A 22,153-nucleotide genomic window follows, 5' to 3' on the forward strand; every position below is an offset into this window, starting at 1 on the left:
AGAAGTCTGAACTCTTGAGTTCTATGCTTGATAAGTAACTATGTTACCATCAGAGCATAATAATGAGTGCCCCAAGAGTCCAGAGCTGTACTGGGCCCCTCTCATTAAAGATGGACACTGGCAATTGAAAGGCTCCTATTCCCTCCTTTCTGCCTTTCTTCTCTTTCTTTCTTTCTTTTTTTTTTAACTTTTTATTTTTTCAAATCTAATTTTTTTAACTGAAGTATAGTTGATTTACAATGTTGTGTTGCCTTTCTTTTCTTTATACATTCAACAAATACTTAGCAAGCAGTGATTCTAGATCAGGCATAGTGCTATGCAGTAGAGAAAACAGGTCCCAAAGAAAGCAGGGAAAACAAACAGGAATCAGATAATTGGACTTCCTCCATCACCCTTCTATCGCAAACACACAGACAGGCTGTGTAAAATACTTCTCTTTGACACAACCAAGCGCTAGGCGAGACAGGGCCTGCTCCAGGTGCCAGAAATGAGGAGGAAACTCAAAGCTAAAACCAAGAGCTGAGAGGAAGCTGGGCAGGCCTGGGAGTTTAGGAAATAGATGGACAGGCCTCAGGAGAGTCCAGGCTCCCAGCCAAGGTGGTAGAGCCAGCAGACACCTACTTCAGAAGGTTCTCCGCTCCCGTTCTCATCCGCACGGCTTTCAGGATCTGCTGGTTCAAGGCAGCCCTCTGATTCTGCAGTTTGCTCCGGCCAGTCTGTGCGAGGGGATTGCAACCCTGAGGGAAAACAAGAGATGCCCCTTCAGAGGTCAGCCACTCTAAAAATGATGACAAACGTCTAATACAACAGAAAATGTTTTAAAAACTCATTTTTTCTGAAAGTAAAAGTAATATATTTTATATATTTTCCAACATGGAAAATATATAAAATACGAAAAATATAAAAAAAGAAAAGTCAGTCCTAATAACACAACTCCAAAACAGCCACTGTGATTGGTTTCTTTCCTGCCCACCTATTTTACAATATATGCATATTGTTACTTTCCACATTAGCGGCTGTGTAGGGAGTTTCCCCAGACCAGCCCCATGTCTGGAGTTTCACAGGACTCAGCATACAGTTGCACTCACGGCTAAGATTTATGACAGCAGTTTAGTAAATAAAGATACATAGCTGGATCATAGGGAAAAAGAGGTAGAGTCTGGAGGAATCCATGTGCAGGCTTCCTTATGCGTTCTCCGTCCTATGAGGGGTCACACAAAGCACACTCTTCCCCCAGCAACAAAAATGCAGCAACACGCATGCAGTGTCACTGCCCAGGTTGGCCCATTAGAAAATCAAATTCACGGTTTTTATTAGGGGCTGATCACAAAGGCAGCTTCTGCCTAGCACATACCAAAATTCCAGGCTGCCAAAAGGAAAGCAGGTGTTCATTGTAAACCACGTGTTTTTCGCCATTAGTTTAGACACAGCGAGCCAACTTCATCACTTAGGGGATGAAAGGAACACTCCAAGAGCCAGGCTCCCAGGGACCAGGCAGGGGCCAACCTTGCAAGCAGGTCTTCCTAAGGAAAGCAGCCTCAGGTCTGCCATGTTAACCCTTTTCTGCACAGTGGCACGCATAGGCTATCATGTTTTCTCACTTAATACTCTATCATGAAAATTTCCTTTGTTATGAAGTGCTCCTCAAAACCATGATTTTAATAATTGCATAATGTTGCCTTTTTTTAGGATTTACCATTTCCTTATAGTCGGACAGTTAGATTGTTTCCAAGTATCTGCTATTATCTATAATTATTTGATGCATATCTGTAAACATGAATCTTTGTAAACCTCAAGTTTTCCTTTAAGGTATATTTCTAGGACTGAGTAACAGGGCGTCTAACCTCTTTAAGCCCCCTCCTCCCCCTAAGCACCAGCCCAATTACCCTCCAGCAAAGAAAGGTACTCTCTATTTCCTGTCCCTTCTCCCCGATAGCATTAGGCAACCATGAATCTATTGATACTTTCTGTTTGTACAGACTTGCTTATTCTGGACATTTCACTTAAGTGGAATCATACAGAATACAGTCTTTTGTGATGGGCTCCTTTCACTCAGCATAATGTTTTCAAGGTTCTTCCGTGGTGTAGCACATATCAGTACTTCACTCCTTTTTGTCCCTGACACTTCAATCAATACGAACATTCATTTATCCATTCATCAGTTGATGGACATTTGAGGGTGTTTTCACTTTTTGGCTCTTATGAATAGGGCTGCTTATTTGTGTGTAAGTTTTTACGTGGATGTATGTTTTCCTTTCTTCTCTTGGCTATAGATCTAGGAGTGGAACTACTGTGTCATATGGTTAATTCTATGTTTAACCATTTGAGGTCAAACTATCTCCCAAAGCGGCTATAATATTTTACATTCCCACCAACAGTAGACGAGGGATCCAATTTACCCCTATCCTCATCAATACTTGTTACTGTCTTTATTAGAGCCAACCTAGGATGTGTGGTATCTCACTGTGGTTTTGATTTGCATTTCCCTGATGGTTAATGGTGGCTAAACCAAAGATGGTTAAACATCTTTTCATGTGCTTATTGGCCATTTGTGTATCTTTGGAGAAAGATCAATTCAGATTCCTTTGCCCAATTTTTTTTTTTTTTTTTTGCCACCTCACAGGGCACGCGAGATCTTAGTTCCCCAACCAGGGATCGAACCCTCGCCCCTGCAGTGGAAGCACAGAGTCTTAACCACTAGACCGCCAGGGAATTCCCTCCTTGCCCATTTTTAAATTGGGTTATTTTTTACTGTTGAGTTGAAAGTATTATTTTCAATCTTTGCCAAATTGATATGCGAAAAACAGGTATCCCATGCTCCCAATTTGCAAGGATTATTAGTGAAGATAAACATGTTTTTCATATATCATTGATCACTTGAATGGCTTTTTCAGTGAATTGTCTGTGTTCTCTGTCCATTATTTCCTGGGGTATTTAGATTACAATCAATGTTTCATTGTGAAAAGTTTAAGATGAGAAAAAGAGTTTCCTTTTTTTTTTTTTTTTTTTTAAGCTGTGCGGCTTGCGGGATCTTATTCCCCACCAGGGACCGAACCTGGGCCACCACAGCGAAAGCACCAAGTCCTAACCACTGGACCGCCAGGGAATTCCCATCCTTTTTTTTTTTTTTTTTCTTCCAACTGTGTTAGTCTCTATTTATTCTTTTGGTAATTTCTTCCAGAGTTAACTACTTCCATTTGTAGGTGATGAAATGTGTAAGAAATCCACTTCAAATGTTGGCACTGCTATGAGCATGGTCTTTCCCTTTACTTCAACTGAATTACTGTTGATTCTTATTTATATTCCAAGTCCCGGAAGTGGTTTTCACTGTGGAAGTTATCTGAAGATGGTCTTACGCTTTCTAGTAGTGGTCTACAACCAGGTTCTAGCTTCTCCAGGAAGGCTACACAAGATGGATTTAGATATTACCTATTAAACTAAGAGGCATTCTCTCAATTGAGTTTAAACGCATTTTATTTTTAGACAACCTACATGACATGTTTTTTTTTTCTTAAAAACAATGCCTCCGCTCCAAACAAATCAACATCAAAACAAAGAGCTCAAGATGACATCAGTCCCATTGTCTTAAGTCCTGGTGTTGTGTGGATGAACAGCAGCAGCCAGCCAGTTACGACGAGCAGGTGATAGATCCAAACAGCCAAATCTGTTGACATTTTTCCATTTCTAGACCATCCTTAAAGAAAATCATACATGGGGTCACACCATCCTCATGGTAGTCCAGCAGAGCAGCCGTGCTATCTGGATTCATGTTTTCACCAATAAAGAACTGATCGTTTTTTTTTTTTTTTGAAATTAGCAAGGATGTGCTTGATTTGTTCTGCAGTCCCTGTCATAAAAGGTTTTACTCTTTCTGGTCTCTGTTCTTCAAGCTTCCCTTTGATTAACTTCATGTAACCTTTGATGCACTTCTTGTAGGCTTCTTTTGTGAAGCTGGTTTCCTGCAAGTGATGGTTCATGACAATATCCACACCAGTGATTACCGTGCAGTCGGTACCTTCGCCCTCGGGGCCTTCAGCGGAGGCATTTCCACCAATGAGTGAGTCATCAATGTTACCCTCTGTCCTACTGACCATATTCCCCTCCACCTCCAGACACAGCCCGGATCTTGTAGATGTCAGAGAACATCTCACCATGGCTGATGAGGTCCCGGTAGATGATCATGATGGAGGGAGACATCGGTGGCACTAGCTTAGTAGGAGCGCGGAGCTCAGAGCGAGCGTGGTGCAGCCGGAGCGGCGCTCGGGGGGAAGGGGGAGCGGACGGAGAAGCTTTTTTTTTTTTTTAAATTAAAGTATAATTGATTTACAATATTGTGTTAGTTTCAGGTGTACAGCAAAGTGATTCAAAAAATTTCCTTTTAACCTAATAGTGTTTTTCCCACCCCAGCAGGTAGAAGCCCAGGGATCTGAGGGAACGCTCCATTCCTTTCTGAAGCTTATCTTTCGGTTCCGCCCACTGACGGGCTAGTAATCACACCCTGGGAGTGGCTGGTGGGCAGTATTTGGTGTGGGGACTGCCCTTTCTCTCTGCGTCACTGCCTTGGTCACTGCCATCACAGCTCCGCAACACCTAGCCTCCCACACCTCTGCCCAAGCCACATCCATGGCCTTGACCCCAAGGAAGAAGAAATGGGTTCTCCGCAGCCCCAACCTTCCCAGGGATTCCCATATCAGTGGCCTTTAGACTAGAGGGTCAGAAATAAGTTACATCTCTCCTTCCACAAAGATTTTTCACTCTCCCATCCCAGCAGGTGGCCACCCACCTGTCCCCCATGCAGCCGCCCAAATTCAAATTACACAGATATTCAGAATCTGAGTTGGAATAGTCTTAAAATTAACATCTTTCAAACCATTAAATGATCCCTGATTTAAAACAAAAATCAGAAAACTAATTCTCTCTTTCCAGATCTAAGATTAAAATGTCTTTAGTAAAGGGCTAAAATAATTGCCAGTCTCTTTCCTTTCCACGTCCTAAAATTACTATGAAGGGATGGCTCAATCTGACTTAAAATTACATGGTTCACCAAGGCTGTGTTCTATTTTACAGAGAAGCCTTAATAACTAATTCCTTTACATACATTCCCAGACCTAAGATTAAGCAGCCATTCCAGCTCATGGATAAGAACTTTTTCCTGCTCCCATACTTCACCCAACTTCTGGCTGGCCTGGAATCACTACACCTTAACCAGCCCACAGATGTAGGGTCAAGTTTCCAGATAAGACATAGGAATGCTTAGGATTAGATTTGACTGAGTAATTGGACCCCAAACTACATTACTTCTTACTGACAGGTAGGAATGCCAGACCTGTTGGAAACACCAGAAACGCCCGCAGGGCTGTTTGGAAACTTCCCAGAGCCCTGAGAGATGAATCTGGGCGAGACTGTCCAAAAGACCCCCTGGCATCATCAGAGACTGCTAGCTGCCCACTGGCCCCTGCCAGGGGTTCTCTGCTAGTGGGGACCCACAGTCCTCAGCCATACCTTAGTTCTTAATTGGTTCACAACAGGATGTAGAGCTGCTCCAAACTGAACTGAGGGTTTGTGCCCAGGACCGAGGCAGCACCTGTCACGCCTGCCTGGCCTGGGAAGTGGAGAGGGGTTGGGGGGAACAAATGAACTGTCCTTGCCTCTAGGGTCACTGTCCACAAGTCTTACAGTGAAGTTGGGAGTCTGTCCACTACACAGAGTCTGTCAGTTACCTGACCAGCCTAAGGTTTGGGCATTGGCGTCAGTCTCCAGATGTGGAAAGATGGTCCGACTGCCAACACCCAAGAAAAGCAAGTACTGAGTAAAGCTCAGCTTCCTCACTAGCTTAGTGGGGTCTCCCACGTTGTCAGTCAGCCCACGTGGACTCTGGTATGGCATCTCGGACCCCACAGTTCTGAGGCTTGGAGGGTAAGTGAGCTACTCAAGATGCTAGAGGCAGTAAGGGTGGGAAGGGGACTTAAGCCCACGTCCTTCCTGCCACTCTGAGATGAGCCTGAGCAGCAGGAATGTGTGGGAACGCGGGGACAGCTCGCCCGCCAACCCCCGGACACCCCTTACGTGCTTCCTGGCTGAGGGCTGCCCAGCATCAGTGCCTATCTTTTGGCCACAGTGACCCACGTCCCACTCTCCCACCTCACAGCCCATAGCGGTCAGGGGTTGTAAATTCATGCTCCCACACCTCCTTTCCAAGGGGAAGGACATCTGATTCATGCCTGGCTCGTTGGAAAACCAAAGGCCCCAGCCCTGAGTTTGATTCAGGGTGAGCACCTGACATAGGACAACAGAGCCCATCAGGAGGGGCCTTCATTTCTCCCCATCAGCCTTGAACTTAGGAGGATGTGAGACTGGGCAGCTGCAGCCACGTTACCACTGTGGGGGGAGTGTCTCCCCCCAGATGAAGCCAAACTAGGGGGAGCAGAGCTGAGAAACTGAGTTTTGGTGGCAGCATTTGAGCCCTAGATCAAGCCAGGCCTGAAGCCATTCCTCTGGGCTTCTCAGTTACAGGAGCCAAATGCATTCCCTTTCTTGCCTAAGCCATTTTTTTTTTTTTTTTTTTAGAGAAATTTTTTTTTTTAATTTTATTTATTTATTTATTTATTTATTTATTTATTTTTGGCTGTGCTGGGTCTTCGGTTCGTGCGAGGGCTTTCTCTAGTTGCGGCAAGTGGGGGCCACTCTTCATCGCGGTGCGGGGACCGCTCTTCATCGCGGTGCGCGGGTGTTTCACTATCGCGGCCCCTCCCGTTGCGGGGCACAGGCTCCAGTCGCGCAGGCTCAGCAGCCGTGGCTCACGGGCCCAGCTGCTCCGTGGCATGTGGGATCTTCCCAGACCAGGGCTCGAACCCGTGTCTCCTGCATTAGCAGGCAGATTCTCAACCACTGCGCCACCAGGGAAGCCCCTAAGCCATTTTTTTAAAATTGAGGTATAATTTACACATAATGAAATGCATAGCTTTTTAAGTACATAGTTCAATGAGTTTGGATAAATGTGTATACGTATGTAACCACTATTCCAATCAGAATATAGACGATTCTCATTACCCCCCAAGGCAACCAAGACTCCGATTTCTATCACCGTGGACTTTTGCCTGCTCTAGAACGTCACATAAATGGAATCATAGGGCATGTATGCTTTTGTGTCTGGCTTATTTTGCTCAGTAGTATGCTTTGAGATTCATCCATGTTGTACTTATCAGTGGTTTGCTCCTTTTAATTGCTGAGTAGAATTCCATTGTAGGAATGTACCATGGTGTGTTCATCTGCCTAAACCATTGGGGATTCGATCTTCTGGTAACCACAACTAAGAAAGTCCTAAGTAGAATAAGTTCACCCAGAGTGAAAACTCTATTTGTTAATATACACGCACAGGCCCTGAGGGTATAGTTAAGTTGTTCAGCTGGGAAACAAGTATTTAAGAGCAGCACCTAGGCAAAAACCGGAGTCAGTGGATTTGGAAGACAGGAAAGGCTGCTTGACCTACAACACGCAGAGACTGACAGTGAAAAGGCAGATAGGCCAGGCCACTGGGAAGGCAGACACAGGGTAGGGAGCGGTCTTTCCTCCGCAGCAGGGGGTGGGGGGTACCTGCTCTAGGCAGTGCCTGGCGCCTGGCTCCCCTCCACCCCAAGAACCAGTGAGGGCCTTTCTTCCACACAGCCGAAGTTAAAGCCCACACATGTAGATGTGTCTCCAGCAAATTGAGGGCACAGTGTGAACTTGGAGTCTCCAGGTCAGGAGTAAGACTGAGTGAGAGTGACCACGCAGGGTCCCCTGGCTAGAGACCCTCACGCAGGGCATGGAAGAGTGGGGTGTTTTTTGCTGCCTCTCCAGCACGGAGATATTTTCTCTGCCTTCCTTCCTAGTCATGCAACCCCTCACTCAACCACCTAGCTCTGGAAAACAGAATTGTTTGTTTATGAGTTAGCCAGAAGCTGTCAACCAGAAAGCACAGAAAGAGCATGCAATCCCCTGCAATACACAAAAACACATCTAATTTAACTTTTCACCATGCTGGAGATTCAGGGCAGTTTGGATGAACAGAATCTACCTTTTCCGCGTCCATAAAAATTAAAACATGAATTTGGCACTTGTAAAGAGGTCTCCTGCCCTTCCAGGATCTCCGCCAGGTGCCTCCCTCTGGCGTCCCCATCCATTCACATGGGGGTAGGGGGCCACAATATGAACCGGCTCCCTTCAGTCACTTCTACAAATCTTTACAGACACCTACTGTGTGTGTACAAAGTGTGTGCCGCTCTACAAAGATTTACAATCACCAAAATTTCTAAGAGACAAATGTATTTTCAGACCCAACTGATGACCCGTTTATTTCAACTGGTAGGATGTACTCACCACTAGTTTACAGTCCTTGGTGGGGGGGAGATGGTATGTGTGTGTGATTTTGTACATTTCTGTTATTACCCTTTTTTACAACAATTTATGTTACTTTTCTAATACAATAATACTGGAGAAAAAGAAATTACTTCTGAAGTTGTAGTTTTGGATCACCTGCCAATCGAAATCCAATCGAAACAGGATTTTCTAAGGCATATGGCCCTAGCGAACTCCGTGGGTCTGACTAGCAAGGCCAGAAGGACCTGCATCTCTCCCTGTTTCTGGCGCTACGGGCGGGAGACCTTGTCCCCAGCTGGCACCCCTTGCTGCCAGCTCTGCCAGACACTCAGTCTGGCTGAGCTGCACCTGCGGTTCCGCTGTCCTCTGTGGCCACCTCCAATACAGCCTTTGTGTCACGAGACTCTAGTACCTGAGCCAAAGGAGGAAGTGGTGATCAGGCTAAAGCCAATGCCCTGTATCATCAGGTGGTGTCTTGGAATCCGTCCAAATAGCCCCAGGAAGCAAGGGACATTTACAGTGTTATACCTCATCATGCTGACTCTCCTCTGAGTCACCTGCAAATACTGTTTCTGCCAGGGGACCCCTTCCTGGCCAGGATCCCGCAATGTGAGGAGAAGTTTGTCCACCACGCCCTCTGGGCTGCTGGTGTGCACCAGTGCAGCTCGACAGACCCTCACCAAGGCGATGATCAGCCTGGATCCAGCCTGGCCTGTAGGGTCTGGCTCAGACCATGGTGGGTAGGGGGTGGGGAAGAGGCAGCAGCACAAACTTTTACACCCTTCCTCCTCCCTCCCCCACCCCCACCTGGAGAAACATCATCACTACCCAATAAAAATGGCGCAGGGACTTCCCTGGTGGCGCAGTGGTTAAGAATCCGCCTGCCAATGCAGGGGACACAGGTTCGAGCCCTGCTCCGGGAAGATCCCACATGCCGCGGAGCAACTAAGCCCGTGCACCACAGCTACTGAGCCTGCACTCTAGAGCCCGCGAGCCACAACTACTGAGCCTGAGAGCCACAACTACTGAAGCCCATGCGCCTAGAGCCCGTGCTCTGCAACAAGAGAAGCCACCACAATGAGAAGCCTGCGTGCCGCGACGAAGACCCAACACAGCCAAAAATAAATAGATTCTCAAAAAAAAAAAAAGATGGACTGGATGAGCCCCCATGACCTACCCTGGGCTCCTCAGACTCAGCCCAGCATGTCCCTCCACATGTGCTTATATATGATGCACACGTGTGTCTAACATGAAATTACACCCCACTAAGGTGAATGGTGCAGAGGAGGACCTAAGAGGAGCCTCTGGGTTAAAAAAAAAAAAAATTCTCTTCCTTCCTTCTCTGCTGGAGCCTTGAGGAAATCCAGAGTAAACAGGGACCACGAACCAGGACACAGTGAACCTTGGGGCCCTGTCCAGCCTGGAGGCTTCTGTGAACAAGAAACAACTTCTCCTTCAGCTCTTGGGTAAAAACAATGGAGCTAAATTCATTTTGGGCCATTAGTGTTCCCAGAGGATGGCGAGGCAGAGATAAGGTCCCACAATGCTGCACTTTGTACCAACGGTCTTCTTCCCCTTACTGCTAAGGTCTTTCATTTAGGCCCTTTCAACAGCCTTGGGGAACATCTTTCTCTAGTTTTTTTCCAGCTAGTTTTCTCTTGGCCAAGAACAGGTTTTCCTGTGGGTTTCAGGACTATAGCCCCCAGAGAGCCCTGGAGATGGGACCAGCTCTCAGGATGTAGTGTCTTGGAAATGTGTATTACTCTGCATTAACTATAGGCCCGAACACACATTCTTCCAAGACTTTCATTAGGATAAGCATAAAAATCTGTTTGGGAAAAAGAAACTCCATTTCCACTGGTCATTCTTTTAAGAAAATAATTTAGTATTTAATTATTCTTATAGAACTGTACCTCTATTTAAACATATTAGTGTCAAGAAAGAAAAAAAAAAAAGTGAGAAACCAGAGAAGAGAGAAACATATTGTGATAGACCAGAAAGTATTCTGTATTTTTTGTTTGTTTTTAATTCAGAGAGCCCCCTGCCCCAAGGTGCTCACCCAGGAGGCCAGGGTCTGTACTAGTGTCCACGCTTGACCTGGGGCCAGACTGAGTCTGTGTCCTCGGGCTCTGGACAGCCATGTCCTGCACAACCCCAAGAAGACCCTGATTTGCCAGGGGGTCCTCTCTGCCAAAAACTGTCTCACATGTTCAGGGTCCAAGACAAGCAGGCAGTATGAACTTCCTCATTCTAAACAAACCTGCCTTCTTCTCTCTCCTCTACCCCCATCCCCCCCAGCAACTATTTTCTCTGCCCTTCTTCCACCTGTACTCCACCACACTGACTTTAAAGATTTTTCTTTGATGTGGACCATTTTTAAAGACTTAATATTTTATTGAATTTGTTACAATATTGCTTCTGTTTTATGTTTTTTGGTTTTTCGACCACGAGGCATGTGGGATCTTAGCTCCCCGACCAGGGATCGAACCCGCACCCCCTGCATTGGAAGGTGAAGTCTTAACCACTGGATCGCCAGGAAAGTCCCCACCACACTGACTTTTGCCCCCAATTCTCCACCTACTCATTTACCAACAACCCTCTAAAGGACTAAACCCAGTATTTTCCAAGGCTCTTCTGACTTGTCAACCTCATCTCTCCACTAAAAAGATCTCTCTTCTCTCAGCTGCCTTGACACTGTCACCCTCTGGGCTTGTTTACCATCTCTCTGCCTGTCCCTTAAATGGAGGCATTATTCTCTTCTGCCTTGGGTCCTTTTTCACAATATCCCACCGCCTCCCACACTGGTGCCCCCCAAAGCTGCATCTCCAGCCAGGGTGCTCTAGTGGCTGCCGGGTTCATGGAGTGGACTCCCCACGGGGACCACCATTCAGATGTCGCTTAGGGGCCTCAAGCCCACCACCTCTACCTCAGCCTCCTGGTTGCCCCATCTCAGTGAGGCGCCTGACCATCCCCCCAGCCACCAAAGGGCAGACATTTTGGACTCCCATCAGCAGTACTTCCCCACCATATTTGGTCCATTAGTTCTTCCCATCCCTGTTGACTGCCTTTGCTCAGGCCCTCATCACTGCACCCTCCCCACTGGGATCCCTGCCTCCAGTCTGGACCCCTGGTTTGAGTCAGGGGTGCAAGCTGGTAGAAAGGATGGGTGTGGTGAGGCTGTGTTTACCTAGTACTTTACATAACTGACTGAAAAGTCATCAGTAGTCCGTACTGGAGTAGGAGAGAGACAATGAGGATTAACCTTCCACACTCCTCCCTGCCTGGCTCCACCACTGCCTCTCCCCCTTCGCTCACCTACTGATCACTCAGCTTTCAAAGTGGTCTTTCTGTGACACAAATCTCACACGTCTGGTCCTGCATGAAGCACTTTGATAGATCTCCAGGTTCCCTTCCCATGCATCCAAGATGCATGACTCCCGAACAGCCTAGTTCCCACTTACACCTCCACACCCCCAAGGGTTCACTCACAAACGCTCACAATCCTGTGCCTTCACCCATGCTGTTCCCTCTGCCTGAAGTGTTCGTCCTCCCCTTCTTCACCTGTATAACATCTACCTCTCATTCAAGGAGCATTTGTTTTAGGACAAACTGGCTCGGATCACACATCAGGGAAGGTTCCATGTCGACACCTTTTATCAACCTTGTACTAGGAACACTCTTTGGACTACTATGACGTAGCACAATGATCATTACAAGGTCTCGTTTTCCAAAGAGATGTTTCTAATTGCAAACCAGTGATTCATCTTATTTTGCACGCATGATTCTCTTTATCTACCACCGGAGAAACCGCACCTGAAAAACACTCAGCTTTGCATCCTTTCACAGCTCCCTTGCCTTCCACTCGGTCCTATGCACATCTTCCCCTGGAAAACCTGTTCTGGAAGACAAGGGAACATAACCCTGGCAGGTGTTCACCACCTCTTCTGCCCCTTCCTCTGTTGTTTCCCCCAGATGCTGCTATAGGTCCAGACCTCCACCTGTTCAGAGGACAATTTGGGGAGGAAATGAAGTCCCAGAAAGATGCAGCAACTTGCTAAAGTCTACAGTGCAATTCTGTGGGGGAGGCAGTCAGGGTTTGAGGCCCTAGGGCTGAGATCTAGGGATTCCCAGGCCTGGCCTCCTTCTGCAATTCCATGGCCTGTAATGCTCTGTCCCAAATGCCACACATAATTAGAAGTTATAATCCTATAATTCCATAATGACATCTTTTAACTTAAATACACCTTAAAACTACTCCTTTTTTTTTTTTTAATGCTAAAAGCAATTTAACCAAAAAGAATTTTTCCAACTCTGTCCTCACCTGTTTCCAGATTCTCCTCCTGCCCATCCTCTAGGGACACTGCTCCTCACCAGAGAGCAAAAGCCCAAAGGCAGCGTCATGGGAGAAGGAGGAAGACGCCAAGAGCATTCACTGACTGGATCATTAGGCGTGGAACAATTAAGAATTGACTGTTCTGTGGGAAAGTTTCACTGCCCTGTTTATAATTTCGTCCTCTGCCTTCAGTCATAGAAGTTATAAAAAAACAATTTCTCAACCCACCTAGTCAAACATGGCCAAGAGCCAAAGGCTATTTTTAGACTCATAGGGACAAGGAAGAAGGATGGAAAGTGCCCCGTGCCTCCGGGCTCAAAAGCATCTTTGTAGCCCAGGCCTTGCAACCTGCGGACATCCCAGCGACCCCGCTCCGTGGATTGGGGCCACTTTTGAGGGGCTGAGCTGCGAACCTTCAGGGCGGGAGGCCACGGTATGTGCCAAGCTCCCGCGGAGCCCGCACCTCCCGCAGGTCTACCCAACAATCGGATAAATCCGCTTTAGCGAAAAGTGGTGAGGGAGCGAAACCGCTGCCCTCACGTCTGCAGCGCGCACGCCCTCCTGGGCAACTAGGGGCAGAGAAGGGGGCGACGCCCGAGGTACCCTCCCATCCTCGAAAATGTCGAAGAGGCAAACACTGGAAGCATTCTGGAGGCAAAAAGGGAACGCCATCCCTTCTGAGGGGCTCCTATTTCCACGCGCTCCGGCCAAGCGCTCGGGTGGAAGCTGGGCTCGGGTCCCCACGCGCCGCAACGCCGAGAGCGACAGCGCACTGGGAAACGGTCCCTTCCCCAGGGCCGCGGGACGGCCGGCGGGGGCGACCCCGAGCACCCCTCCTGGCCCTGTCCTCCGCCGGCACCTGCGCGGGGCGGCCGAGACACCACTCCCCAGCCCCGTAAGTCACCTGCTCTCGGCCGCCGGGTGCACCGCCGCCGCACCCCTCCACTCCGACCCTCCGCCGGGCGCGCCCCAGGCCAGTGAGCCTCCTCCCCCTCCAGGCCTGGTCGACCCCGGCCGCGCGCCCTGCAGCCCCCTCCACAGCCTGGGGGGAAAGAAGTCTGGAGCTCGCAGAATCCCAGCCCGCCCGAAGCCGCCCACCTTCCGAAAGTAGCCGTCGCCCTCCTTCTCCAGCGGCTGGGGGGCCGCGGGCAGCAGAGTGTCGGTCATGCTGGCAGCGCGGGAGCGCAGGACAGACTGAAGCTCATCTGCGCGCTGGCCCGAGAGGGCGCCTGGCCCCGCCCCTGCCCCGCCCCTCCCTGTCTGAGCGACCGCCCCTCCAGCCCCGCCTGAGGCCCGGCCGGGAGTCCTGGAGACCAAGCCAGGCCCGCCGAGACCACGCCCCCGGTCCCGCCCCGGCTCCGGATTGGCCGAGCGCAGCCGTGCCCCAGGCGAGGCTGGCGGAGGGGAGAGCAAAGAGCCCCTCCGCTCTTTGCTCGCCCTCTCCCAGCCTCAGGGGCTTAATCTGGGAGTGGTTGCAGCCTCAGCCCGGGAGCGCAAGGGCGAGCCGGGGGTCTCCGCTGCTGCCGCGAGGTCCGGGTTGGGGATCCAGCTCCTCGTCTGGAACCATGGGGGTAAATGCAGCGAGTGGGTGAAGCTACGGCTCCTGCGCGCACGCCGCGGGGACAGTGACCGTACCCGACGCCACGTCGAGGGCGCGGCGGGAGCGCTGGGCCCTGGGCCGAGCAGTCAGGAACAGCTTCCCGCCAAAAGGGATCCCAGGGCAGAGTCCGAGACTCTGAGGGAGAGTTGGCGGCGCCACCGAGGGCCTTGGCGGGTGACTCAAACCTGTTGACACAGCGATCAACCCCCTGTCCCCCAGCCCGTTCTGCAGAAACCAGGCGGATCCACTGGGAGGTCACAGATGGCGAGGGGAAAGGGATCCACCCAAGGAGGGATCCCCAGAAAGGGTTTCGTGCCCAAGAGACTCGATGAATATCCTTGAGCACGTTTCTTAACCACCACTTCGAACCTCAGATTTCTCAACTGCAAAATGGGTCTGGATCACCCTCTCTTGACCTGGTCCAAGGTATTACAACCAAAGTGGTGTATAAGCGCTTAGCTGCGCGGTAGGGACGCGAATAGCTTAGGAGCGAAAGGGGGACTCCTGGGGACAGGGGTCGTACCGCTCTCTCTCCCAGCCCCCCTGATCGGTGGACTGCGCGGGTAGAACTAGCAGACAGGGTGCCGGGACTGGGCTGCCGGAGCCGGAAGCCCCCCAGCGGCCACGCCCCTCCTGGCCAGCGTCCTGCAGTTCCTACCCCCTCCCCCAGCTATGGGACACCTTTGCGCAGTTACTGCTGCGTTTGGCCGTCGCGGTAGGTGCCACAGGTAGAACACAACAATCTGCTTTAAAAACAAGTCAAGCGTTTCCTTTTCTTCTTAAAAAAAAAGAAAAAGAAAAAAGTATGTGCATTAGGGGGTGTTCAAGAATTTAAAATAAACGGTAGCAACAGCCAAGTAAATGTTAAAAAAAAAACTCATCATCACTGCCGGCTCCAAGACGCAGCACAAAGAAAGGCGTTCTCTGAAAGGACTGTTTTAATACTAAGAAAGAACCTGAAGAATCTTAAGCATCTGGGACAGGTGTTCGGGAAACTCTGTGGCAGATGCAGAAACTTCCCTTCTCTCTTAGGGTCAGAAATGAGTATCATGCTAATTTCAGCATTGTCGGTCACCCTAGAATTAATTCATGGCCCTGGAAATGTACACTCCCCTCCCCCAGCTGGGACTTGAAAACAACCGCTTCCGTTTTGGGGATCCAGGGGTGACGGGTCACTCAATTACATTTGTAATACTACTGCTGCTACTACTAATAATAAAGTTATCAATAATAGAACCTCTATTCTAGCCAGAAAGTTTGTAGATATTATGTTTCACGAACCTTCTGCAAATAAGAGAATTAAATAATCTCCATTTAACAGGTGAGAAGACCGAGGCTCAGAGGAGTGAAGTGGTTAAGGGCACGCCAACCATTAGTGGCTGAGATAGGTGTTTAGTTCAGGGCTGCTGACTCCAGTCATTTCCTACCACTCTCAGATTTTTGTCATCTCCTTCTACTACCCTAAAGCTCCAATCGCCTTTACAGTTTGTCACATATACGTGTCACTTGTACTATTATCGACTTAATAGTCTTCTTTAAAATTACTCACTTTAAAACACACACTTCTGTCATACAATAGTTAAAGAAATATAGTTTGTATAATAAATACTATATCTAGTGCAATAACCCACAATTTTATTAGAAATGAAAATCCTAATCAGACCTGACTAGTTTTCAGAAATAAATAAATAAATAAATAAATAAATAAAAATAAATAAAATAAAATTACTCACTTTAACAAACTTTATTTTAAAACACAACTATGTCATAACAATAAGCAGAAAACCAGTGTTACTTTGACCTATGCGGACATACACATAAAAGTGAATATAGTGAAAACCAAAATCTGTTATTTAATCTCGCCCAAAACCTTTGCCTTCTTGAGCTGCTTCTTTTATTAAAAAGGAAGAAGAGCAAGAAAAGGAAGCCTGGTGTTAAGGATACACCAGCCCACCCTGATACTAGCTTCAGAGGAAAAGAAGCACTTCTCTGTGCATCCCAACAGGCATCTCCTGGCTCTGTGAACCATCTGTGTGTCACTCCTTGAGGCTGTGCAGGACCAGACATCTCTAGACATTCTCATGGCTCCTTGCAGGGGGCTCACAGGCCTGAGCCCGTATCTCTGATCCTGCTGCGATCAGGAAATGAGAGCTGCTGCAGCTGACCCAGCAGGAGAGTAACATCTAACCTCCTATTTGTCAACCCAGTTGGTGGTGTGTGTCACAAGAACTGCCAGGGAGCCCCCTGTGCTCCTAACAAAAGAGTCGGGGTGGGTATTTCTGAGATAGGCAAAGGTTAAAAAATCTCAACTGCAAACAACTATTTTGTGAAGTCCCTGTTTTACTATCTGGCTGGGGCCAGCAGTTGACTGTCCAGGTACTCAGTTTCTTTAAGTAACATGTAAGTCACACCTCCTAAGACCTGCTTGTTGACAAAAGGAGCACTGGCTTCTCTAGGGGCAGCCTGATGTACATCCTCTCTTGGAGAATCTGATGAAATTTGCCAAATTAAAAGCAGAAATCACAAGTTAACCCTTAAGTGAGTGAAATTCATTGTAAATTATAGACCCAATTTTGCAATTTTTATGAAAAAAAATCTTAGAAATTGAAGCCATATGGTGCCATGGAGCACTGACATGAGAAAACCACACTAGATTTGGCAAGCTCTGCCACAAAGTCACCTTGGCCAGATCCTTCTACCCCTTGCGACCTCAGTTTCCCCAGCTCTGAAATATGGTCTTAAATACATAGCAGTCATTTATTGCATACTTTATGACGGGAGCTGTGCTTTGCATTTTGCATACATGATCTCAGTTGATCCACAACCCTGTGAAATGGGTACTTTTTCATCCCCATTTTAAAGAGGAAGAAGCTGTCACCAGTCTGCTAAGTTAGATTGCCTGATGCAACACCATGCACTGTGCTACTCTACACTGTTCCTTGCAATTTAAAAGGAAAGATATTTTGTCATATTTGGAAGAAGTGATTATGGATTAAAAATAAATGAGTGGGACTTCCCTGGTGGCACAGTGGTTAAGAATCCTCCTGCCAATGCACAGGACACGGGTTTGAGCGCTGGTCCGGGAAGATCCCACATGCCGTGGAGTAACTAAGCCCATGCGCCACAACTACTGAGCCTGCACTCTAGAGCCCGCGAGCCACAACTACTGAGCCCACGCACCGCAACTACTGAAGCCTGCGTGCCTAGAGCCCATGCTCCGCAACAAGAGAAGCCATCGCAATGAGAAACCCGTGCACTGCAGCGAAGAGTAGCCCCCGCTAGCCGCAACTAGAGAAAGCCCGCGCGCAGCAATGAAGACCCAACGCAGTCAAAATAAATAAATAAATAAATTTATAATAAATAAATAAATAAATGAGTGACAGAATGGCAAAATATACCAAGTATTGGTGAGAATGTCAAGCAACCAGAATCTCATACATTGCTTGTGGGAGTGTAGATTGGTACTACCACTTTGGAAAACTGGCATTTTCTACTGAAGAGGGACATATGCATAACTTATGAACCAGCAATTCCAAATCTAGGTAGATAACCAACAGAAATGCATACATCTGTTCTCCATAAAACATGTACAAGAATGTTCACAGCTGCACTTTTCAAAATAGCCCCTAACTGGAAACTACTCTAATGCCCATCAACTGTAGAATGGATAAGAAATTGTGGCATATTCACATAATGAAAACGAACACATTACTATCACAAGCAACAAATATGTTGTGAGCAAAATATTTTGCTCACAAAAATATTGTTGAGCCAAAGAAGCAGAAAGTATACTGTATGATTCCATTTTACATAAAGTACAAAACAGAAAAAATTAGTCTATTCTGGGATTATTGTTTCTGGGTTTTGGAAATTTTCTATTTCTTGACCTGCTTGTTGTTACACGGATGTGTTCACTTTGTGAAAATGCACAGAACTGTGTGCATATATTGTATTTCAGTAAGAAAACTCAACAGAAAAAAAAATGAGTGGCATTGATTCCCAAGCATATAGAGCAGGTTTCTTTGTATGTCATGAGTGACCATCCCACTGCCAGCACTGATATGTGGACCCTAGGAACAAATTACTCCCTACCCAGATGATTCAGCCCATCTTCCTATTGGGCAGTTTCCTGAGATTTGTGCTTTCTTGCCTGTCTGAATAAGAAAGGAAGGGTATGTGGTGTTTAAGCTTCTACAGTTTTGCATAAAAACACATTGTTGAGAGAGTGGCATGGACATATATATACTACCAAATGTAAAATAGATCGCTAGTGGGAAGCAGCCGCATAGCACAGGGAGATCAGCTCTGTGCTTTGTGTCCACCTAGAGGTGTGGGATAGGGAGGGTGGGAGGGAGACGCAAGAGGGAGGAGATATGGGGATTTATGTATATGTATAGCTGATTCACTTTGTTATACAGCAGAAACTAACACACCAGTGTAAAGCAATTATACTCCAATAAAGATGTAAAACACACACACACACACACAAAACACATTGTTTAGGGGTTCCTACTGCCAAGAATCAGGAGTATTGGGTAATAAGTGACCAAGGTTGCAGATAAAGCATCCGGCCGTTCCTTCTGAAGATCTGGAGTCAGAAAGGTTGGTAATTACTGTTTTTATTTGTTTTGTTTTTTAAATATTTATTTATTTATTTTGGCTGTGCCAGGTCTTCGTTGCAGCACGCGGGATCTTCGTGGCAGCACGCGGCTCTTAGTTGCTGCATGCGGACTCTTAGTTGTGGCATGCGGACTCATAGTTGTGGCATGCATGCAGGATCTGGTTCCTCGACCAGGGTTCAAACCTGGGCCCCACCCCGCCCTCATTGGGAGTGCAGAGTCTTACCCACTGGACCACCAGGGAAGTCCCATTACTGTTTTACTAAATGCAGTGATTGTCAGAAATCTAATTAAGTAAACTCTCAGTAATAAATTTATTGGGTTTTTCTTGCCTCTTTAGAAGCTATAAGCTGTAAGAAAATTATTTGGGGTAATTCAGAAATAAAATCACGGACCTTCATGATTTGTCTGGCTGTATGGGTTAGCCCCCAACCTTCTTTACTTTCAATATCTACATTTATTCACATGAGGATCAAAGGGTGATGCTGGGACCCTGCAGGGCTTCAATAAACAAAGATGCTTTCTCTTTAGTAGATTAAATTTCTCACGGCAGGAAAAGGGCTAATACATACAAAAACCTTTAAAATGAAAACTAAGACACTGACATAAAAATGTTTTGGAAAGAATACTATGGATGTAGCTCAAAACAAAAATTCAAGGGGTACAATGCTGTATACATGTATCCCTCCTGCTGTGATTTCCTTTGATCAGTGGCAACCACTGTTACCAGATTGTTTGGGGAGTTCACTGGAGATACAGCATATGTGTGGGTGTATTGTGTCCCTACATTGTGGATGTAATATGTTTTCTTTTAATATAAATGGCAGCATCCTGTGTACTCCGTCTCACCCCCTGTTTTGCTCATTTGACAGCATATGTTGGATATATACCCCACCAGCATTTTAAAATGCTTTATAGTATTCTATCATATAGGTTGTTCCAGTTACTATTGCTGTTAACAAATTACTGCAAATCTTAATGGCTCCAAACAAGAACAATCATTTTATTATTACCTCTCATGGTTCCAGAGGTGGCTGTACTCAGCTAAAAGGTTCTTGCTTGTGGTCTCTCATGCAGCTGTAGTCAGATGGCTGCTGGAACTGGAGTCATTTTGAATCATCCTTGCTCATGTGTCTGGTGATTGATACTGATTGTTAACTGGAACCTCAGCTGGGTCATAGGCTGGAATACCTACACATAGCGTCTCTTCATGGCCTGGGCTTCCTCACAGAATGGAGGTTGGGTTCCAAGGTCCAGCATCCCAAGAAACAGAAAGTTGGAGCTACCAGTTTCTGTTTTTCTTTTTTCTTTTTCTTTTTGGCCATGCCGGATGGCTTGTGTGATCTTAGTTCTCTGACCAGGGATCGAATCCCAGCCCCTACAGTGAAAACACCGAGTCCTAACCACTGGAACTCCAGGGAATTCCTGCTACCAGTTTCTTCAAGCTTGGGTGTGGGAAATGTTATATTGTCAGTTTCACTGTATTCTTTTGGTCAAGCAGTCATGGAGCTTAGATTCAAGGGAGGGGACATAGACTCCACTTTTCGACCAGAAACTTGCCAAAAATTTTGAGGTTGTGTTTTTAAAATAATTTTTTTTGGCCTTGCTGTGAGGCATGCAGGGATCTTAGTTCCTTGATCAGGGGTCGAATCTGTGCTCCCTGCACTGGGACCTCAGAGTCTTTTTTAAAAAAAAAGATTTATTTATTTATTTATTTATTTTTGGCTGCATCGGGTCTTAGTTGCGGCACGTGGGATCTTCACTGAGGCATGCGGGATCTTTCGTTGCGGTGCCCAGGCTTCTCTCTAGTTGTGGCATGGGGTTTTCTCTCTCTCTAGTTGTGGTTCGCAGGCTCAGTAGCTGCCCCGGGGCATGTGGGATCTTAGTTCCCCGACCAGGGATCGAATCCGCGTCCCCTGCATTGGAAGGCGGATGGATTCTTTACCACTGGACCACCAGGGAAGTCCCTAAAATAATTTTTTTTTAAAAGTCATGTACCATGACTTATTTAATTCGTTCTTCATTCTTTTCTTCAAATTACTTATTGAGTGCTTACTACATTCCAAGCACTGTTCCAAGCTCTGAGGATACAGCAAAGGAAGAAAGAAAAACTGGCTCAGACCTGTCTTCTTGGAGCTTACGTTCCAAGGGGAGCTTACATTCCATTCCATTGGGAGAGAAAGACAATAGACATATAAATAGGTAAACCAAATTATATAAGGTGACAAATGTTGTGGAAAATATATAGTAGGGTAGGGGGTGATAGGGGTTGTTTTTTAGAATAGGGTCAGAAAAGTTTTCGCTGAGTAAGTAACCTTTGAGCAGAGACCTGAAGCAAGTGAGGCAATGAATCATGCTTGTAGTATTCCAAGCAGCGGGGACAGTGAATGCAAAGGCCTTGAGTCCAGAGTGTGCTTGGAATGCTCAAGAAACATTCTCAATCCCAGAGATTCTGATTCAGGAGGCCTGGGGGACGGGTAGGAGGGACATTTTAGCAACATGTTAGTGATTCTCACTCACACAGACTTCTGACCCTCATTTTGCAGACCCAGGCTTCGTTTCTCTCTTCTGTAAGAAGGAGGTTTGCAGTGGGATAACAGAACCCTATTGGACAGATGTTTGTTTCTTTAGCTTCAATAAGGGAGCCCTCAGCGTCCCTCACCCCACCTCACAGCAGCCTTTTGCTTGTCCGCTTGCATTTTCTTTCTCCTTTCTCGTTTTCTTCGTTCTCTTTTCAAATTTCTTTCCTATTTTATTTTTCTCTTTATTCCTGTTTTCCTCTGCCCCCACCACGCCCCCCCCTTTCCTTCTCCTTTTCTTTTAATCTCTTCTTCCTTTATTTTTCTCATTGACCAAGTGTTGTCCCAAGCTACCTTCACCGTGGGCATCAGGGTTCCCCTGTCTGAATCCTTTCAGAGGTGTGGAAGGGGACTCCAGTTACGTCAACCTAAGGGTGACATATACAGAGTGCGTGTGTCTATCTGGGAGTACAGGCAAGTTCCCGCAGATGGCAGGGGTAGGACTGAGGGGAGCAGGGTCTGCCGGCAGGGGAAGTGGGGGAAGAGCACGGACCGGGTTGGGGAGGGGTGTGGGGTGGGCAGACTTCGCGGAGAACCACCCCTGCAGCTCGACAGCGGAGTGCCTTCCACCTTCTCCCAGGCGCCTCCTCCTGACCGGCACATGGTGGAGCTAGGATGGGATGTCGTGGCAGCCAAAGCCTCCGAGACAACTCCTGCCGGGGTC

General features: G+C 47.2%; 1 protein-coding gene and 1 pseudogene across 1 annotated transcript in view; both read right to left on the reverse strand.

Moving 5' to 3' along the window:
- The window catches only part of RHPN2 (rhophilin Rho GTPase binding protein 2), a 59,481-nt gene extending 45,608 nt beyond the window's left edge, over nt 1-13,873 (reverse strand). The window contains exons 1-2 of the mRNA XM_007165069.3: nt 13,790-13,873; nt 622-737 (exon numbers count right to left, since the gene is read on the reverse strand). Of these exons, the coding sequence (XP_007165131.2) occupies nt 622-737; nt 13,790-13,858 (185 nt within the window). The 5' untranslated portion in view covers nt 13,859-13,873. The remainder of the gene's footprint in view (nt 1-621; nt 738-13,789) is intronic.
- On the reverse strand, nt 3,567-4,250 carry LOC103017858 (translationally-controlled tumor protein-like; annotated as a pseudogene).
- Nucleotides 13,874-22,153: the final 8,280 nt, after the last annotated feature.

The sequence above is a fragment of the Balaenoptera acutorostrata genome, chromosome 19 (genome assembly GCF_949987535.1).
Source record: "Balaenoptera acutorostrata chromosome 19, mBalAcu1.1, whole genome shotgun sequence".
NCBI classification, from domain to species: Eukaryota; Metazoa; Chordata; class Mammalia; order Artiodactyla; family Balaenopteridae; genus Balaenoptera; species Balaenoptera acutorostrata.